The sequence below is a fragment of the Apodemus sylvaticus genome, chromosome 7 (assembly GCF_947179515.1).
Source record: "Apodemus sylvaticus chromosome 7, mApoSyl1.1, whole genome shotgun sequence".
NCBI lineage: Eukaryota > Metazoa > Chordata > Mammalia > Rodentia > Muridae > Apodemus > Apodemus sylvaticus.
The window spans coordinates 27,912,172-27,932,678 of NC_067478.1; the positions used below are offsets into that span (position 1 = coordinate 27,912,172).

General features: G+C 39.8%; 2 protein-coding genes across 4 annotated transcripts in view; both read right to left on the reverse strand.

Moving 5' to 3' along the window:
* The window catches only part of Xrn1 (5'-3' exoribonuclease 1), a 104,317-nt gene extending 96,744 nt beyond the window's left edge, over positions 1–7,573 (reverse strand). For both annotated transcript variants that reach the window (XM_052187626.1, XM_052187625.1), the window contains exon 1: positions 7,421–7,573. In XM_052187626.1, the coding sequence (XP_052043586.1) occupies positions 7,421–7,495 (75 nt within the window). In that variant the 5' untranslated portion in view covers positions 7,496–7,573. The remainder of the gene's footprint in view (positions 1–7,420) is intronic.
* A 4,277-nt stretch (positions 7,574–11,850) lies between these two features.
* Atr (ATR serine/threonine kinase) overlaps positions 11,851–20,507 on the reverse strand; it is a 92,317-nt gene continuing 83,660 nt past the window's right edge. For both annotated transcript variants that reach the window (XM_052187623.1, XM_052187624.1), the window contains 5 exons: positions 19,341–19,497; positions 19,078–19,231; positions 17,923–18,074; positions 13,030–13,135; positions 11,851–12,046 (listed from right to left, as the gene is read on the reverse strand). In XM_052187623.1, coding sequence (XP_052043583.1) covers positions 11,873–12,046; positions 13,030–13,135; positions 17,923–18,074; positions 19,078–19,231; positions 19,341–19,497 — 743 coding nt within the window. In that variant the 3' untranslated portion in view covers positions 11,851–11,872. The remainder of the gene's footprint in view (positions 12,047–13,029; positions 13,136–17,922; positions 18,075–19,077; positions 19,232–19,340; positions 19,498–20,507) is intronic.

Below are 20,507 nucleotides of genomic sequence, written 5' to 3' on the forward strand. Positions count from 1 at the left end.
TTAAATAAGCACCTACATAAGCTTCCTGGGCTGCATCTGAGACAAGAAGTTACATTTACATCCGGCACTCAGTGTAATTGGAAGAAAAACACAATTTGATTGGAGAAGAAGAAAGCTCACCAATGTGGCAGAAAGCAGAGAATATCTGACAGAAATGTCATAGAGGACAGGAGACTCTGACAGAAAGCAGCGGAGGAGAAATTCACCTGACAGAGCATCAGTTCTTTGGGACTGGCAGAACCAGAGAGATTCTGAAAACTCCAAAGTTCTCCAGCCAACAAGAAGGGATGGTTCAGGAACCTCTTGCACCAAATCACAGCAAATCACAGTAAGCTACCCCAAAAGACAGTTTTAGTTACACAGACAGACTTGCTGTATTAAAAAAAAAAAAAAAAAGGGAAGATCTATATTAGATCCCTTATGTTCAAATGTAGGTAGGACCTGAGGGAATAGAAAGTTACTTGGCCAGCATGGTCTACAGAGTTGAGTTCCAGGACAGCCAGGGCTACACAGAGAAACCCTGTCTCGAAAAACAAAAACAAAAACAAAAAAACAAAACAACAACAAAAAAACAAAAACAAAAAAAGAAAGTTACTTGAAAAAGCCACCACAGTACAGTACTTATTGCAACTTGACCACCAGAGTAAAATCCTAATTTTAATTGTAATCTTTATATATTTCTTTTCAAAAAAAGATTGAAAAAAATAGCTGTATCATAAGAAAAATTAGCTATGATAATATAAAAGCTTGAGAGACAAGAGATAGAGGAAGTAAGACAACAGGCAATGCTTAATTGTGAACCTATGGTACCTAATGCAACTGAGGACCAAGATAGACAGCCCACTGACAACAGGCAAGAGGCCGGCTCTTGGTGTGGAGCTGGGCACTGAATTCCAGTAACTAAATTCTAGTTTATGTGTGGATTTATGAGAGAAGACAAGGACAGATGACTTAAGATAGCAGGGCAGAGAAAGGGAGAGAGGGAGAGAGGGAGAGGGAAGGAGAGGGAAAGGGAGAGCAGGAGAGAGAGGAAGACTGAGAGGGAGAGGGAGGGAAGAAAGGAGAGAGAGGGGGGGCAGAGAGAAGCAGAGAGGGAGAGGGACAATGAATTCTGAGGAGGCAAGGAAAGCCCCAAATCATAAACAAATAAATACTAAAATGGCTATGTGGAAATATATTGTTTCAAATCTATATTAGGCTTATAGGATGGCTGAGTAGGGTGCTCCAAGCCCACAGTCCTAATATTTGGGAGACAGGCAGAAGGTCTGCAGTTCTAGTAGAGAAAGAAAATGCATAAAATGTTTCACACAGGAAGACCAACAAGAAAAGTTGTTTCAGATATAGCTCTCTTACTTCATTGGTTCTGTAACAATTTGACTAACAATGTATTTGTGACTCAATTTTCTCAGGCTTCAGTTACAAAAACCAAGTAGAAACACTACAGGACTACTGTACAGTGAGGCTGGTGGTAAAGCCTAGTAATCCAGTATTCAGGAGTTGGAGGCAGAATTAAGAGTTTAAGGTCATCCTTTGATGTACAGCAATTCCAAGGCCAGTCTGTATTACATGAGATCCTATCTCAAAAAAAAGCAAAATACTATGATTGCTATGTTAAATGAGTGAGCACATGCATATAAAAGATTTAACAAATTTAGTTCATAATAAATATTTAACAAAATTCAGCTATCTTTTTTAAGATTAAAAAAATAATTCAAAGTGTGTGTGTGTGGGTGTGGTACATGCGCACCAAGTACCCATGGAAGCCAGAGGATGTCAGGCTACCTGAAGCTGGTGTTACAGGTGGCTGGGAGCCTCCTGAGGACCTGGGCGCTGGGAATTGAAGGCCAGTTTTCTGCAAGAACAGCAAGCATTTTTAACTACAGAGTCCTCTAGTCCCAAAGGTTTAGCTATTTTATAGCGTTGTGCTAGGTCAAAGACCTGTACAGCTCTAAGAACTTATGATGCTAGTTGTATGAGTTGTTGTAAAAAAGACAGGTCAAGGGCTGGAGAGATGGCTCAGGTTACGAGCACCCTCTGTTCTTTCAAAGGTCCTGCATTCAAATCCAAGCAACCACAGGTGGTTCACAACTATCTGTAACAAGATCTGACACCCTTTCTGGAGAGTCTGAAGACAGCTACAGTGTACTTACATATAATAAATAAATAAATAAATAAATAAATCTTAAAAAAATAAGACAGGTCAGGAATATGTGCTTATCTTCTTTCCTTTCCATACATCCATGGCTTTATGGGAAGTCTCAGATAGGCATAATTTTCTACTAAGGAGTGAATAGGCTTGTACTAGTGGATTTTTAAAAAGAAAGGCTTTCTGCACATTAGACAACATCTATCCTAGGTTTCATGTATTTTAGTCAAGTGCTGTGCCCCGGAACTACACCCTGACCACAACTGTTATCTCCCCTAGTGTGGTGCTACTGGCTCTAAAACCAAACCAGAAGGTCATCTACAAGGAACTGGAATGTAACTGTCAGTTGTCAAAGTGGCCTGTCAGTGGTGTAGCTTGAAGAGTTCTCAGACTCTTGAGAACATCTGGGTCCTTGCTGTCCACCACAGAAGAGAACTTCCTGATGAGTGAGACTGAGCCAAAGTTAAAATTAATTAATCAATCAGTCAGAAAGACAAAAGGTACTTGAAGTAAGTTAAGTGTGGGCACTGTGAGAAGAATGTCGGTAGAGCAATGGGTATGACCGGAGGCTGGCTGGAGGTTGGTCTGCTGCTACTATGTATTCAAATGCTAAATACTAGCCCCCAAGATCTGATTGCAGTCCAGAACAAGTATTTTCTCTTGTACACCAAGGATGTTGTGTAAACTTTGCTTATTTTTATTCTCTAACTGGTGAAATAAAAGTGGCTGACAGTCAATTACAGGGGAGAAAAGAGGTAGGTGGGGCTTTGGTTCTCCAGCTGGGGTCATAGGTGGGGGTGAAGGGTGAGGGAGAGAGAGAGAGAGAGAGAGAGAGAGAGAGAGAGAGAGAGAGAGAGAGAGAGAGAGAGAGAGAGAGAACGAGAACAGAGAGAGCAGGAGGTCTCCATTAGACGGAGGCACATGGTCAAGAGAAGTGCCCCTAAGGACAGACTGATAAGAGTATGAACAAGAACTGCTGGGAGAGACTCAAACAGTAAGTAACTTGGGGAACACAGCTGAGAAATAGTCAGGCTAGTGTAGAAAAATATTTTAGGGACTGTGATGACTATTTCTGGCTGTCAACTTGACTACATCTGGAATGAGTGACAATCCAGAAATGGAGGGCACACTGTGATCCAGATCTTGAGGCTGGAAGACACAGGTTTCTGACCTGGATCTTGGCAAGGAGATCTTGAGGCACAGTGGCCAAAGCTTAGGTCCAGGCAAGTAGTACAAGCCTGTAATCCCAGGAGACTGAGGCCAGCAGGTTAGTAAATTCAGGGTCAGCCTGGAACAAAGCAAATTCCAGATGTAGGCGTGGTGGGTACACGCCTTCAACCTGGCTACACCTTCTGCTGGAGGCCTACAGAAGGACTTTGGAAGAAGGAGACCAGATTAAACAACTAGCCTCACAACTAGGTCACAAGGAGGCTAGACCTAAAGAATAGTTCATTAGCCATTTTTTAACAATCCTAATAGTGATGCTTCTTAGAAAGGGAAGTCCAGCTTTTATATATGACTTTGGGGCTTTTGAGCTCCCACTTGTGGTTTAGTGCCAGGGACTTGGAGACATTTACAGTGCAAGGCTGAAGGCTTTTGCTGAGGCAGTCAGTCTCTCAGCTGGTTTCTCTCCACTGCACCCCTTCCCGTGCCTTTACTGCTCTGATTCTCTCTGCTCAGTTCTTGTTCATGCTTCCTCTCTCTTGTCTCTCCTGTCTGTCTGATCTTTTGGCCCTCATCAAAACCTAAAAAAATTGGCCTATAAAATGGCTCATGCCTGACAACCTAAGTTAGACTTATGGGACCCACAGTAGAAGGAGAAAGTCCTGACTCCTGAGCAGTGCTCTCTAGCCTTTACAGTAAGCACCAGGGCATGCTCCCACCTTCCCACACTTGTATCATTCACAATAAACACACTCTAAGAAAAAGTTGTTTTGCCTCCAGCAATTTTGGGACTCTGTACCTTTATGTTAATGCAAGTGCTGTATCCTAGCCACAATCCCAGCCTCTGCCCCTCTGTCCCCTTTTTCTGTGGTACTGAGGAATTAAACTTTAGAACGGCAGTAGGTTAGGTGAGTGTTCTACCATCGAACTAGCTATATCCCCAGTGCTGTTTTGAAAGGTTTTTACTTTGAAATAGTCTGAGTTACTCAAACTGTTCCTGAACTCATTTTGCAACCTAGTCTCTTGAGTAGTTGGGATGTCAGGTCTTGCAGTGGGAGTGACACATATGATATGACACTCAAGTCTTTGCTTTGTTTTGAGGTTGGGCGCAAGGTTTCTCTGTGTAACCCCAACACTTGCTCTGTAGACCAGGCTAGCCTGGAACTCAGAGATCCATACACCACTACTGCCTGGCTCAGTCTTTGCTTTTTTGATATAAAGTCTTAGTCTGTAGTTTATGCTAGCTTTGAAATGGCCATCTCCTGCCTCCACTGCCCTGGTGCTAAGATTACACATGTGTACACCACAGCTGGGTGGGGGAGGTAAACAAAAGTATTCAGGGCTGGAGAGATGGCTCAATGGTCTGGAGCCCTTGCTACTCTTGCGGAGGTCCCAAGTTCAGTTTGCAGCACCAACATGGTGATTCACAATCATCTGTGACTGCAGTTCCAAGGATCCATGGCTCTCCTCTGACCTCGAGGGCACCAGGCATGCAGGTGGTACACAGGCAAACATACAGGCAACACATTCATACACATAAAATGAAAGAAGCTGAAATAAGTAAACAAATAAATGTATTTCATTTGGCCTCAAGACTTTTTTTTTTTGTTGTTTTTTTCTTCTACATGAACTGAAATTTCTTGAGCTTTAGGGTTAGAGTAGGGCTCATAAAAGCCTTAACTTCACAAAGTTCTTTCTTTTGCAGATTTTCAATAATGTTTTAAGACATGGTAGTGTACTTTTAAAGATCCCTTGACTCTAATTCTTCCTTTCACCTGCATCATTTTCTTCCATTTCCAGTATCACTTCCATGATAACATTTATTTTATTCTTAGCCAATTTTCCTTAGGGCATACTGTGCCGCATACTGGTCCTTTGGTAGGTCAGCTTTGAATGTACAGGTGGGATCCTGCTTTTTCTTCTGACAGATCCTTTACTCAGTCTTAAAAAACATAATGCAGCCGGTTTTAGGTACTGTTATCTAATTGGCTAGTACAGTCCTTATTAAAACCTACTGGGTATTCTGGAGTTCTGTTCACAAGTTCTTACTTTCCTCTTAAACTGTCTAGAGTCTCTTGGTAGTTTGCCCTCATCTAGTAGTATTTTGACCCAATAACATGGGAATATTGTATCACATGAATTGTTATAATTGCTTGATGGACTTTATCTAGTTTCTCTATTTTCATCCGATGATTCAAAGGATGAGTAACTGTGCTGATACCATCCATTCTCACTCTTGTCCCAGAACTCACTGCTTCCCATCCTCTCCCTCCAGGCTGCTGCTGTTCACCCTGGCATCCACACACGATATTGTTCCTTTAGGTTTTTTGTTTGTTTTTTGAGGCAGGGTCTCTCAGGGAACCTGAAGCTCACTAAGTTTTAGTTGAACTGGCTGGCATGCGAGCCCTCAGGGTCCACAGTCCCTGATCGCCAGTGCTGCTCACAGGAGCTCTATGCTACCCCCAGCTTTTTGGCGGGTACCTCCTTCCTAGTCTCCCTTTTTTGTTCTTCTGTTAAATATTTGTGAAAGGCCGAAAGTTGAAACATTTGAGTTTCCATTTAAGTATTTATTTTTACATATAGGTGTTTTGCCTGGTCTGTGTACCATGGCTGTCTGTCTGTCTACCTACCTCTGCCTCCTCAGTGCTGAGACTGAAGGTGTAGGACACCATGCCCCACTGATGCACCAACAAGTTTTAAAGTTTACTTTCAGTGTAATTTTAAAGCAGTCCTTTCTTTCAATTTTTCAATCTACTGTAAAACTTTCACAAAATCTATCTTGCTTTCCATGTCACAAGGTTGCTTTAAAAGATTGTTTTGTTTTTGCAACTAAATTCCTCAGGATGGAGAAGCCAGGTTATTTTAACCAAATACCTATCTGTGACCAGAAAACATAGAGTAAAAATGTTATTGAACACATTAGATGCTAGAAAATATTTTTTAATCAAAGATCCTCCATTTTCACTTTTTTCCCTAAAAATAAATACCATCTAAATGTAACTCAACCAAATAAATACCATCTAAACTTAACTAAAATAAGTGGAAGTCAAGTCAGCAATTAAGGACTTTTTATAAGATTTCTTTTATATACCAATTTTCATTAGGAGTTAATATCAAAAGAATCCTTTCCAGAGGCTGGATTCTATCTTTAACCTTATAAGTACCTTAAAACAAAAACAAAAACAAAACCCCCATATAATTGACAACTCCCAATACTAATATAGCGCTACTTATCACAAGTAATTTATTTAACTATACAAATTTCCAAACCGAGTTTTTTTTTTTTTTTTTCTGTAAACCAGAGTCATTATCAAAGTAATTCAATGTGACATACTAAATTATCATTCAAGGTCTAGTTTACCTATTAGAACATTTGGTTTCTCTCCTCAGTCATTCAAACATGCAAATATATTCTAGTATATAAATATACACATACACACTTTTAGAACTCACATAAACGCTGCTGTGGGGTCATTGTACACTAAGTATTAGTAATAATGGTTCGAGATCATTTGCCATGCGAAAGTCTTTAAGCACCATCCCCCCATCCCTGCGATCCATCTAAACGTTTTGTTCGTTTAGACAATAGGGGGTCGTTACTGTTTGGGGGCTAAACAGGAACATGAAAAAGTATCGCAAACCCCAGAAGCTAGCTACAGCAACCAGTCCAGGCATCGAGGTTAAATGCAGCTCTTCGCAGCTGGAGTACTCCGCGAATCCACCACAGGGACGTTATTGCTTGTACAGCGTCTGTTGCTTTGCTTGGCATGAGGGACCCCAGAAGACGTCCCACACAGCTTCGCAGCCTAAAGCGAAGTGCCAGGTCCAGTCCCCAGGAGGACAGAGAGTGCTCATTAAGAGCCTTCCCACTAAGGGGTCCTTTGGAAGTTCTGGAGGCTCTCCCAGGGGGAGCTCAGATCTGCAGCAAGGCACTCTGATCTGACCTGCCTCTACCCGGTGCGGCTCACCCGGAGGCCGCCAAGCCTCGGTGCCCCTTCTCTTCCTCCCGTTCGGCCGCTGACCAGCACCACAGGCAGCTGGAAGGCCGGGGTCCCACAGCTCAGAGAGGCCCGCGGCCCGCTTTTTGCGCCACGGCCTGAGCTCACCCACCTGATGCTCTTTCACCACTTCGCTGAGGCAGGGGTACCGCTCCGAGATCCATCGGTAAAACTTGGGGACTCCCATTTTGACCGTCGACACTAATTCCAGTCGGTGCAGAAACGAAACCAAACGCCCCGCTCGGGCCTCCGCCGCCGCCTCCGGCCGTCGCTCGGAGGATGACAACACAAGGTCCGCCAGACCATAGAGCAAATCGTGGGCCTAGAGGGGCAGGACGGCGCTGGTGGGCGGTGGGTCCTGTCTATCCCGCTGCCTCACTGCTCTTCCCTACTCGTTGGTGACAGCGCAAGAGGCGTAATCTGCTCATTAGGTGATCTCGGGTTTAAAATGACGATTGAGGTGTGGACTTGCGGATGGTATGAGAACATTTAAGGGACAGTTGGTTAGATTTATGTTAACTTGAAACATGGCAGAGTCGTTGGGAAGAGAAGTCTCAACTGAGAAAAAAGCTGCTTCCAGATTGTGGGAATATTTTGATTTATGATCAATGAGGGAGGGCCCGTCTGCCTCTGTGCTGCTGCCTCCCCTGGGCCGGTGGTCTTACGTGAGAAAGGCGGAGTGAACAAGCCAGGAAGCAACAACGTTCCTCCACAGCTTCTTGGATTCCTGCCTCCAGTTCCTTTGATGATGGGCTGTGATGTGGAAGTGTAAGCCAAATAAACCCCGTGCTTCCTAAGCTGCTTTTGGTCATAGTGTTTATAACAGTAATAGAAACCCTAAGGTATTGGACATTGCTTTTTGTTCTGTAGGCTTGTCCCTCCTGGGATCGCTAAATTTACTATTTTTCAACAGACTTGAAAAGGTCTGGTTAGTCTGTGAGGGGGGCAATTCTCTGAGTAATATAAACCTACAGAAGAGCTTTATTTTCTAATTTTTAAAGAGTTTTTATAGTTTTTCTCTTTCTTTTATTAAATTATTTTACTTACATTCCAAATTCCCCCTCCCCCCTCCCCAGGCACCTTTCTCGGTACTCCCTTCTGATTTAAGATTTATTATTTATATGAGTACATGGTCTTCAGTCAGATCTCATTGTGATTGTGAGCCACCATGTGGTTGCTGGGAGTTGAACTCAGGACCTTCAGAAGAGCAGTCAGCACTCTTAACCTCTGAGCCATCTCTCCAGCCCCTCTCTGGGACTTTCTAGAGGTTACCCTTGTGCCCCCAACCATCACTGCTGCATATTTTGATTCATTCTCCTGGCCCTCTGGGCATCCCTCCTGTTTCTCCCCACACCTGATCCTGCCCCTCTTTTTCCTCTCCTCATAACCTCTCCGACCAAGTTTCCTCCCTCTGCCTCTCATGATTATTGTTCCTCTTCTAAGTGGGTTTCAGGTATCCACATCTGGGCCTTCCTTCTTGTTAAGCTTCCTATGGTCTGAGAGTTGTATTATAGAAAAGAATAATTTCCCAACATTTCAAGATCTGGGTTACTCCCCTCATACACAATACCCTGTTTCAAAACAAAAGAAACCAACAAAATTCCAAAAGCCTGTTGTGGTCACTTAGGAGGCATGGGAGGATCAGAAGTTAAAGGCCATCCTCAGGTACATAGCAAGTTCAGGGAGATCCGAGGTGATATGAAAGCCCATCTCAACCCCAAAACTCATAAACCTGTGTGGCATGAAACTTTGAATCACTGCACTTGAAGGATGGAGGCAGGAAGATCAGGTCATCCTCACCCACATAAGTTCCAGACTAATCTGCCCTACAGGAAAACCTGTCTCAACCAAACAGGACAAAAGTCACTATGAACATTTCTGTTCTGGTTTTTATTATATGACTTTCCTTACACTAAGTTACTGGATTCCTTCCTTTGGCACTGGCCATCTTCCATGATTACCGCTTGGACAACATTCATCTTTAGTCAAGAGGACCTTCCATGTAGGTGACTTCGGTCTTCATGCAAGGATTGTATAGAGAAGACTCATTCACACGCACTTTCTCCTTTTATAAGGAGAAATATTGCTTTATACTTTTTTTTTGAGACAGGGTTTCTATGTATTGTTAGCTAGCCTGATACTCTATGTAGACCAGGCTAGTCTCTAACACACAGAGATTTACCTGTCTCTGACTCCCAAGTATCATGATCAAGGGCATGCACCACCACACCCAGCTTTTTTCTTTTTTTAATTTTTTTTAACTTATTTACATTACATCCTGACTGACCCCCTCCTGGTCACCCCTCCTACAATTCTTCCCCTTTCCCCCTTCTCCTTCTCCCCCCACCCTGACACTTCAAGTCTCTGTGGAGCTAGGCGCTTCCTTTCCCACTAAGTCCAGATAAGGCAGCCCAGCTAGAATATATCCCATGTACAGGCAACCCAGCTTTTTTGCTTAAAGTGTATCCAAATCTCATTGTCTTTATACAGGTTAGATTTGTAAAACATATTTTGCTATAGGAAATGAAAATCGGGTTGAAAAGTTATAAAGCACTGACCTTGACCTGAATATAAAAGATTAGATTGGCATTGTATCTTAGAGGTTTTATGCTATGAAAAGACATCATGACCAAGGCAACTCTTATAAGTACAACATTTAATTGGGGCTGGCTTACACAGGCTCAGAGGTTCAGTCCACTATCATCAAGATAGGAGCATGACAGCATCCAGGCAAGCATGGTGCAGGAGGAGCTGAGAGTTCTACATCTTGTTAAAAAGACAAACAGTAGAAGACTGTCTTCTAGGGAGCTAGGAAGAGAATCTAAAAGCCCATGCCCACAGTGACAAAGGCCAACAAGGCCACACCTCCAATAGTGCCACTCCCTGGGCCAAGCACATACAAACCATCACACATTGTATTTAGAAAATGAATCTTAAAAAAAACATATATTTTGGGAATGGATATTGAAAATATAATACCTATGTACACATTTTTCATTAATAAATAAGATATATGGGGCTGGAGAGATGACTCAGCGGTTAAGAGCACTGACTGCTCTTCTGAAGGTCTTGAGTTCAAATCCCAGCAACCACATGGCGGCTCACAACCATCTGTAATAAGATCTGACACCCTTTTCTGGAGTGTCTGAAGACAGCTACAGTGTACTCATATATAGTAAATCTTAAAAAAAAAAAGTTATATATCTTTTGAAGGAAAATGGATGCAAGTGGAGAGCATCATATTGTGTAAACTGAGTCTCAGAAAGATAACTGAGACTTTCATAACTGAGACTGAGATATTTTCTTTCATATATGGTTCCTAGATTTTTTTATAGCTACTTAAAATCATGTATGTATATGTGACATGAAAGCAGAGACAACACTGTTGAAGGAAACTAAAGAGACTGGGGAACAACAGGGAGTGAGGAAGGAGTTTGTTCAAAGTATATTATGTATTTGTTTGAAATGATCCTTATGCATCTAGTACCATGTACAACAAAATATAAAAATGCAAATCAATTAAACATGTTTATATGAATAAGCTACCAAAATTAAATTGAAATGGATAAAAAGCACATACATGCACGCCCTCCAACACATAGAGTATGTGAAAAAAGGTTATCTAATTATCCTGTCCTGAAGTGTTGGCATCAAATCGGAGTGGAAATTGAATGTTCAGTTCTCACACCCATGCCCTCTGCTTATTATGGTTTACTTCACCACACTTACTTACAGGAAAAAAGAAGGCAGAGTTCTAGTCAGCAGTTCTCCATTTGACTATAATAAATGTATTATAATTCTTTTCCTTTTAATCTATTAGAAAATGTGCAGAAAAATCTAAACACATTAAAAAACTTTAGATTTGAAAATCTTATACAATTTTAAATATTGGTGTTTGCTCCGACTACTGTACAGGGTACTATGACACATCAACAGTGTGCTGTTTTTAAATGTACAGAATGCTGGGGTTAAGATGTGGCTCAATGGTAGTACATATACTTAGCATGGTTCAGTCTTCGGTATACCAATAATTACATAGCTGATTTAGTTTTCACATGCATATATCTTGAGTTTCTCTTCTTTGATCACATTTTTAGTCATTGTTCAATATATTATTGCTTTATGAAATGAATTTAATGATAAGTTACCATTTTCTACAGGGCAGAAGAGGAAGCTCTGGCTACATGTCCAGTTCAGAACCTGTCCACAATATGAATTCAATATAACTTTGTTGCTATTCAAATAAAACCTTATGCTAACACTTTGAAAAGGAAATTGATATAATGTATAAAATGAAATTAGGTTGGCTGGTTCCTTGCAATTACATTATTTTTTGATCATGAGAATACATGTTTTATTTCTCTAGTTGGACTAAGTAACATATACTAAGAAAGCAGTGTTTAATAATTGAATCCATTATTTTAAATACTGTTAAAAATCACAGAGAAATACTAGTTTCTCTGAGAATGCAAGTAAATGCTATTTTACTTTAGAATTAAAGGCAAACCACTGATTAGTAACTTGGATTTCAGATTATTAATATATTCTTTGAAATAACTTTATTTTACATATATGGGGTCCAACCAAGGTACATCTGACAGAGTAAGTTTTCATCAGTAGCTTCTTGTATGAGGTAATGCACATGGCCTTCAATAGATAATGGCAGCCCTGTTACTCGGTTTCGGGTCTTGATTACACCTTGCAGTCGTTGTTCAATGTCAAGAACATGAGTCTTGGCCTAAAAAAGAAACAGAAAGCCATTAAGGCTACAGACCCAATACAATTGGAGTTTCTACTTCCCTCACTTAATGTTAGCAGGGTTTGACAATACCCCATTGTAGCAATGAAACAAATCCATTAACTTGAGATCTCACTTTGATGTGTACAAAAAATGAACATGTGCCGGGCGGTGGTGGTGCACACCTGTAATCCCAGCACTCTGGGAGGCAGAGGCAGGCGGATTTCTGAGTTTGAGGCCAGCCTGGTCTACAGAGTGAGTTCCAGGACAGCCAGGGCTACACAGAGAAACCCTGTCTCAGGAAAAACAAAAAACAAAAAAAACACAACAACAAAAAACTGAACATGTATTATTTGGACATGTTTCTGCAATGTAATAACCACTAGGTAACTCTGTACATCATAATTCCAGGAAAGTAATAATTTAAAACATCTGTTTTGAAGCAGTGGATTGCCTGTTTAGTAGACAGGAGACCCTGGGTTCTATTCCTTTCCACTATCAAACAAAACAAAGCAAACAGAAAGCAACCTATTTTGAAATGTTAGTTCTTAAATATTTTAGTGAAGACTCTAACAATGGTGGCAATGCTCTAATGGCTAATAAATTTACATTAGTGCACGTAAATAGAATTTTAAGTAACTACTTGGGATTCTTTACATCTCTCTAAAGAATATGCAAATTAGAATGCAAAATTGAGAATGTTATTAGAAAAATAATTTCAGACTGTGGGATGAAGTGTGGGATTGTTAACATTAATTAAAGCATATACTTAGCATATGCAAGGCCTTGGGTTGAGTTTCAAGCAATAAAAAAAGGTTGGGGGAGAAAAGGAATCTTCAGTGTATATCTGTCAACTCTGAAGTTTTAACTAATTTTAGATTTCAGGGTAATCAATTATTTTGGTCAGTGATAATATCTGGAATCAGTTCTCACTTAGAGAGAGACATGCTATTAGCTAATGCCAAGCTGCAGCTGTGACTTACCTTTTCATTGACAACTTCCCCGGTTTCATTCAGTGTAGCTTTGGAATGCCCTTTCACTGGTTTACTCCATTCCACCAGAGGATCATGTAGAAAAGTCTTTAAGACACTAAAATTGAAACATAGTAATAGTACATTCATTCCCTTTGCAGAAGAGAAATCTTACATAAATCAATACTTAAAAGTAGAATAAGTGAAGAATAGGAAGATAACAGTATTATTACAAGATAAAGGAGTATACTGCATTTTCAGATAGCTTATGTAAAATTATTGGGGATAGAGTGGGTAAGTTAAGGGAAAAGTAGAGAGGTAATGTTGCAGGGACTCAGATGTTTTGGGGAGAATAAGATGAATTCTGTGTGACATCTCAAGAAGTGTACTGTCAACTGTTAAACAGTACTTGTTATTCTCTACCACGTTCAAGGAACATACAATACCTTCTTCAGTTACCATATAGATCAATTCCACATCTTTCTGTGCTCTAGACATCAACTCCAACTGCCTTGGGAAACTTGTTTGGCTATATTACAAACATCTCAAATTATCTTCAAAACAAAATTCATTGTCTTTTTCTAGTTATTGTTTTCTATATTCCTAAATCAGTAACAAACATCATTTGTACTCTTGCCCTGAACAAAAAAATAAACTATCATCAACTGATGTTCATCTGCCATCCAGTTTTACATACAACATAAGTTCAGAGTCCTCCTACTCACTCCATGTCTGCTACCACTACTTCACCCAGGTATAGCCTGGAACTTGGATTTTTCTGCAGTGCAGAATGGATGCTTTCATTTCCTCTTTCTCTATTTCTTTTTTTTAAAATTTCCTTCATAAAACTCATTTATGTTTTACTTCTCAGAATAATTTTCTCCTGTACTTAGTTAATAATTTAAATTTTCAGCCACTTCAAAAGGTAAAAGGTATTTTCTGACTTATCTAGAAAAAAAGTGTATGTGTGACTCTCTTATTGACACATGACATGATGAGTGTTCCTTTATGTTTGACACAGTATTCTACTAGAACGTCTAGAATTCTACTTTTAAAAGTAAGAGAACTTTGAAAGTCCTTTAAAAATCTGCCTTTCTGGACTGGGGAGGTGAATTAATGTTTGCTATGCAAGTCTCAGGTCCCAGATTCAGATTTCCAGCTCCCATATAAAAAGCTAGAAACAGCAGTACATATCTGTAACTCAGCCACCGAGGAGGAGGTACAGATGGTAACTAGAGCTCATTGGTCAGTCAGTCTAGCTCCATCAGTCAACTCCATGTTCAGTGGGAGACCAAATCTCAGAAAACAAGTGAAAGTAATTGAATGAAGACAGCTGTTGCTGACCTTTGGCCTAATTTGGCCTAAATTAAAACTGAAAAGCTGACTGACTTATCTCTAAGATCAACAAAATTCCCCTTGCTCTATCTAGTACATATTGATCAAACCCATCATTTAGACAAGAAAGGGAGGGAAAAATACTACAATTTGAAAAGTAGCAGTAAAATGTTACATGTAACTGAGCTGCAATTGCAGAGGGAAAGCCTTTAGGGATCCACTGAAGTAACTACTCAGAGCAAATAGAGACCAGCAGGCTTCCGGACAAGAGCTGCTGTACTTCTGTAAATTAGCAATGAGAACTAGAAACAAAATTGAGAGAAAAATCATGCAGGAGCCATGGGTGAAGAAGGGTAGAGGGACAACCTCATGGGTGCCTTCCACTTTTTGTTCATTGGCTGACTTTGCTCTGACGGCTAGATGAGCTGGCTAGCAAGCTCCAGTCATCTGTCTGTCTTTTCTTCTCATCTCTCCATGGACAGATTAGGTGGCTGTCCCAGCACCCTGCTTCTTACATGGATTCTGGAGAGCTGAACTCAGATCCTCATACTCGTGAGGCAGTGCGTTATGGACTGAACCATCTCCCAGTTAGAGTGAACTCTTGAAATCTGTGTGTTCACACATGAGCACAGATGGCAGAGGGGGCCAGAGCATCCGGTCCCCTGATCTCTGTAGCTGAAGTGACAGGCAGCTGTGAGTTGTCTAACATGGGTGACTGGAATTCAAATTGGGTCCTCTACGTGCAAGAACCTATGTGTTCTTAACTCCTGAACCATCGCTCAATCTTCAGGAAAGTAACTTTAAAGTTAAGAGTTAGACATTTAAAACTATAAAACATTGTCTGAAGAAATTAATGAATAGCCAGGCAGCGGTGGTGGCACACGCCTTTAATTCCAGCACTTGGGAGGCAGAGGCAGGCGGATTTCTAGTTTGAGGCCAGCCTGGTCTACAGAGTGAGTTCCAGGACAGTTGGGGCTACACAGAGAAACCCTGTCTCGAACAAACAAAAAACAAACAAACAAACAAACAAAAAAGAAGTTAATGAATATTTAATCATGTGGAAAACAATTATAGTTCAGAAAAAAATGTTAAGATGGTACTACAGTACAAATATAACTACAAATTCACTGTCATGCCTATAAAAATCCAAGTCAGCCTCCTGCAGTAATTGGTGGTTTTAACATTCACAAGGAAATGTGGAGACTCATGCAAGTCAAAAAATCTTGATAAAGAAGTAATAAGAATTCACTTCCTGATTTCAAAAATTTTTTATAAAGATAGTCATGGAGATAGTGGTTGAGTAGTTGGCATATTAACATATAACTTACTAGAAGTACTGAAAACCAACTGACCATTTCAGTAAAAAGTTAGCACAATTAAATATTGGAAAAAGTCTTATCAACAAAGGGTGGCCAAGTGTGGTGACATGTCCCTATAATCCCACCTCAGCACTTAGGGAGGTAGAGGATCCCTGCAAGTTCAAGACCAGTTTGGTCTACACAGTGAGTTCCAGTTCAGCCGGGCGTATGTAGTAACTAGTACCTTGTCTTAAACAAAACAAAAGTTGTCAAGACAAGTGAATTTGTGTAGGAAAAAGAATGAAAGTAAACTATTTCACACCATACACACAAAGTAACACTGAGCAGATCAAAGAAAAAAAGGAGCTAAGTCTATAAATGATTAGAAAAACCAAAAACCACAGAAAGCATCACAAATTTGGACAAGACAGCTTTTTTGTTATTAATTTACACATGACATAAAAAATAACCAGAATGAAAATGTAAATAAATTATGACTTTAAAAAAATTAATGATTTTGGCTAGAGATATAGACAGGTAGTAGTGTGTGCTTAAGTATATATCTAAACACACTGAACGCCCTGAGCTCAACCTCTAGCACCAAAACAAACTCCTATGACTGAAAGGGGATAGGGGCTGGCGAGATGGTCCAGTGGATAAGAGCACTGTTTCTTTCAGAGGATAAAACCCAGCACCACTGTGGCAGCTCATAACTGTCTCTCACTAAGGGACAGTTCTAAGGGACCACACACCCTTTTCTAGCCTTCACAGGCACCAGGTACACATGTAGTGCACAGACATACATTTAGTCAAACACCCATGAACATAAATTTTTTTAAAATTAAAAAAAATGAAAGTATTTGTTGATCAGTGTGTTAGAAGGTTCTTGTATCCAGATTAAGAATTCTTACAATTCAAGGATAAAAAGACAACCCAATCAAATAACAGGCAAAGAAGGTATGCAGTGTAGCATGCATGTATACTTCCAACTACCAGAGATGCTGGATCAGAAGGATAGATTGAGTCCTGAAGTTTAAGGGCAGCCCAGATAATACAGTAAGACACACCCACACAAAAATAATATGCTAATGTTTTTAACAGACATTTATGCAAAGAAGATATACAGATGCTAATAAGGGAACAAAAAAGCCAATGTTCAACATTCCTGGTCATTAGGAAAAGGCAAATTAAAACTACAAGGAAATATTACTTCATATCTCAGGATGGCTAAAATAATAGTATTTAGCGTTGGTAAAGACACGGAGGAATGGAAACTCATACACATTACTAATGGAATTAAAATTTCTATAATTTCTTTGGAAAAGTTTGAAGGCTATTCAAAGTACCATGACTCCAAAGTTCTACTCATAGGCATTCACAAAAGAACTGAAAATATTCATCCACATAGAAGTTGTACATAAAGTTCACAACATGCTATCCATAATAGGCCAAAGGTGGAATTACTATAATGTCTATTACCTGGTAGTTGAAGAAATAAAATATAGTCTCATCAATAAAATAGAACACTACTTGGTAATTAAAATGAATGAAGTACTTACATATGATGAACCTTGAAACCACTATGCTACACGAAAGAAGACAGACATGAAGGTCACAAATTATATGATCAAACTGACATAAAATGTCCACTATAGGTATTCCAGAGATAGGGAGTGGATTAGTGGAAGTGGAAAGGAAGGAGTTGAGAAGAATTGGTAATACCCACAGAAGTGTTCTGTGTCAGGTATAGAACATATCTTAAAATTAATGTAATTTTAAGTGAGTAATTATGGCACTATACTGAAACTCTCAGAAAAGCATTTTTGTGGGTGGGAGGTGACAGATCTCACTATGTAGCACTACTTGAATGGGAACTCAGTATGCAGACCAGGATGACCTAGAAATTGCATGAATCTTTTTGTTTTTTTGTTTTTTTGTTTTTTCGAGACAGGATTTCTCTGTGTAGTCCTGGCTGTCCTGGAACTCACTCTGTAGACCAGGATGGCCTCGAACTCAGAAATCGCCTGCCTCTGCCTCCCAAGTGTTGGGATTAAAGGCGTGCGCCACCCCTGCCCAGCAAATTACATGATTCTTTTGCCTCTGTCTCTTGAGTGCTAGGATGAAGAACATGGACCATCATTCCAAGCCTTAAGTTATTATTTCTAAAAATATACTTTAGCACAAAGTGGTTTCTATGTAAAGAAAATATATTAATAGACCAGTATTTCCATTCACAGTCACTAGTAGATTACTTACAAGTACATACAGTTACCTCATTAAAGGCTCTCTCTGATCCCTCATCAGCCTCAGCGTAACTTCACATGCTCTTCGAAACAGACCCTCTGTCCCCATAGGACCCATTCCATTAACCATGTTATGAGTCAGTCGAAATGGTACAATTTCTGGAACTTCAAAAGTTTCTCCCTTAAAAACAAAGAGTTTTATTATATGGTAATAATAAACGTATAAAACCTTTGCTCAAAGAGTTTGAAACTTCATGTTTGGATTCTTAGGAAAGAGAAAAAATATCCTCCAAATATTTATGTGATTACATAGAGGCATCTGTTGAAAAGAGCCACATAACACTGCCTTTGCTTTTGGGCAATGTGAAACTATGGCTTAATCTTAGATATAAGGTCAAGATGAATGGATTCACTTTGTCCAGTTTAGTATACTGAATATTATTATAGTGCATATTTACACATTCAGTATTCACTCTCAATAACATAATGTGCAACTGTTCTCATGTCTATTGTCCTAAATTTTCCTTTTGTATGGTTTGATCTATACCATTTATTTATCTTCGATTTCTTTTCAGCCAAATCTATAGACTTTTTTATCTTCCTGTGATAGCTAATGGCAACTCAAAGAAGATAGGTCAACGAAAACTGAAATGACCTAATCTTCCTTCAGAATTGTAATAGTAGAAAATTTTGAGGTTCTTAAAGATGTATCGATTAGCCTTAATTTACTCTCAGGGACCCACTCTGGTACTATTTGTTGTAGCTGTTATTTAGTTGCAAGGGACTTAACACATATTGGTTAAGTACTCTACTACTGAATTATACCCTAGCTTGACTTTTTCTTTAACCGAGATCAGACTTGACATATAAATTTGACATATAGAATGTCAAATTTGGAAATGCTAAACAACTCCAATTTCATGGAACTAAGTCTCTGTAAAATGAACTGATCTGCCCAAGTTCACATAGCTAGTAACTAAGTTAGGATTACAGCTCATACCTTCCATATACCGTTCTTCTAACTTCTCTGCATCCTAAATAGCTTTTCTAAGGGATCCACTGATAAAAATCAGTCAAGAAACTCTGTGTTATGCAACTATAACTAAAGTGTATAGCTAGGGAGAACAGTTGTTGGGGAAAGAAAATTCAAGGTAATATATCCAATAACTGAAGTCATGTCATACCTTATTAAAAAGACAGTTGAAATCTACATGTACACATTCACCAGTGAAAGAATCAAAAAGAATGTTTTCACCATGACGGTCTCCAAGCCCCAGGATGTAGCCAACCATTGACATGACTGCAGTAGAGCGGCAATATGCAGATCTGCTACTGTACCTAAAGTAGTACAATACTTGTCAAATACTATGTGCCAGGTTAAGTAAAAAAAAAAAAGAAAAAATTTAAAAAGAAACATTAAACTATAACAATATCTTTGGTAACTTGCCATGATGTAGGATCAGGAAATGTTCTCAGAAACCACTCATGAAAAACAGGAGGGTGCCTGGGCAAGAGTAATTCTTGGAATACTTTGAGTTTTTCAGATAAAGCTGCTGACTTTGGTAGCATACACTGGCGAAGCTCCTTTCCTGTCATATACACTCCTACAAAGCAGAATGACTTTAATTGTTTGTACAGCCAAATGAAAAAAGAAGCAAAAATAATTTTGTTAAAATATGAAGATGCCAACTTTGCTACAACTGAAAAGCAAGAATCGAAAAATACCAATTATATATTAATGGTTATAACTTGACAGTATAACAATAATATACCCTACTATTTTTCTTTAATACTTATTAAAAGTACAGCCTCTGTCATGGTTTGAATATGCTTGGCCCAGGGAGTAATACTACTTGGAAGTGTGACCTTGTTGGAATAGGTGTGTTACTGTGGGCATGGGCGTTAAGACCCTTGTCTTAGCTGCTAGTACTCTGCTAGCAGCCTTCAAAGGAAGATGGAGAACTCTCAGCTCCTCCTGCACCATGCCTGCCTGGATGTTGCCATGTGCCTGCCTTGATGATAATAGACTGAACCTCTGAACTTGTAAGCCAGCCCCAATTAAATGTTGTTCTAAGACTTGCCATGGTCAGTGTCTGTTCCCAGCAGTAAAACCTTAAGACAGCCTCTTGTTGTTGAGTTTGAAGCCATCCTAGTCTACATAGTAAGAGTCTTTGTATCAAAAAACATACAAACAAAATCAACAACAACAAAAAGGTATGTAACAATGTAGAAATCTGATCAGTTATTTTTTTCTATTATACAGTTAATGTTTTTTTTCTCTTCACAATGAACAATTCTCTCATTGTGAGAGCTACTCTTGGATGTCAACTTGACCACATCTGGAATGAACTACAATCCAGAAATGGAGGGCACACCTGTGATTGCGATCTTGAGGCTGGAAGGCACAGGCTTTTGATCTCTGGATCTTGACATGGGATGTCACATGCTTTTGATCCAGATCTTGAGGCATAGTGGCTATGAAAAGCTTAGGTCCAGGGAAGGTGGCACATGCCTTTAATCCCAGGAGACAGCCAAGCAGATCTCTAAGTTCAAGGCCAGCCTGGGACCGAGCAAGTTCCAAGTGAAGAACAGCTTAGGTCCAGGGTGGTGGACC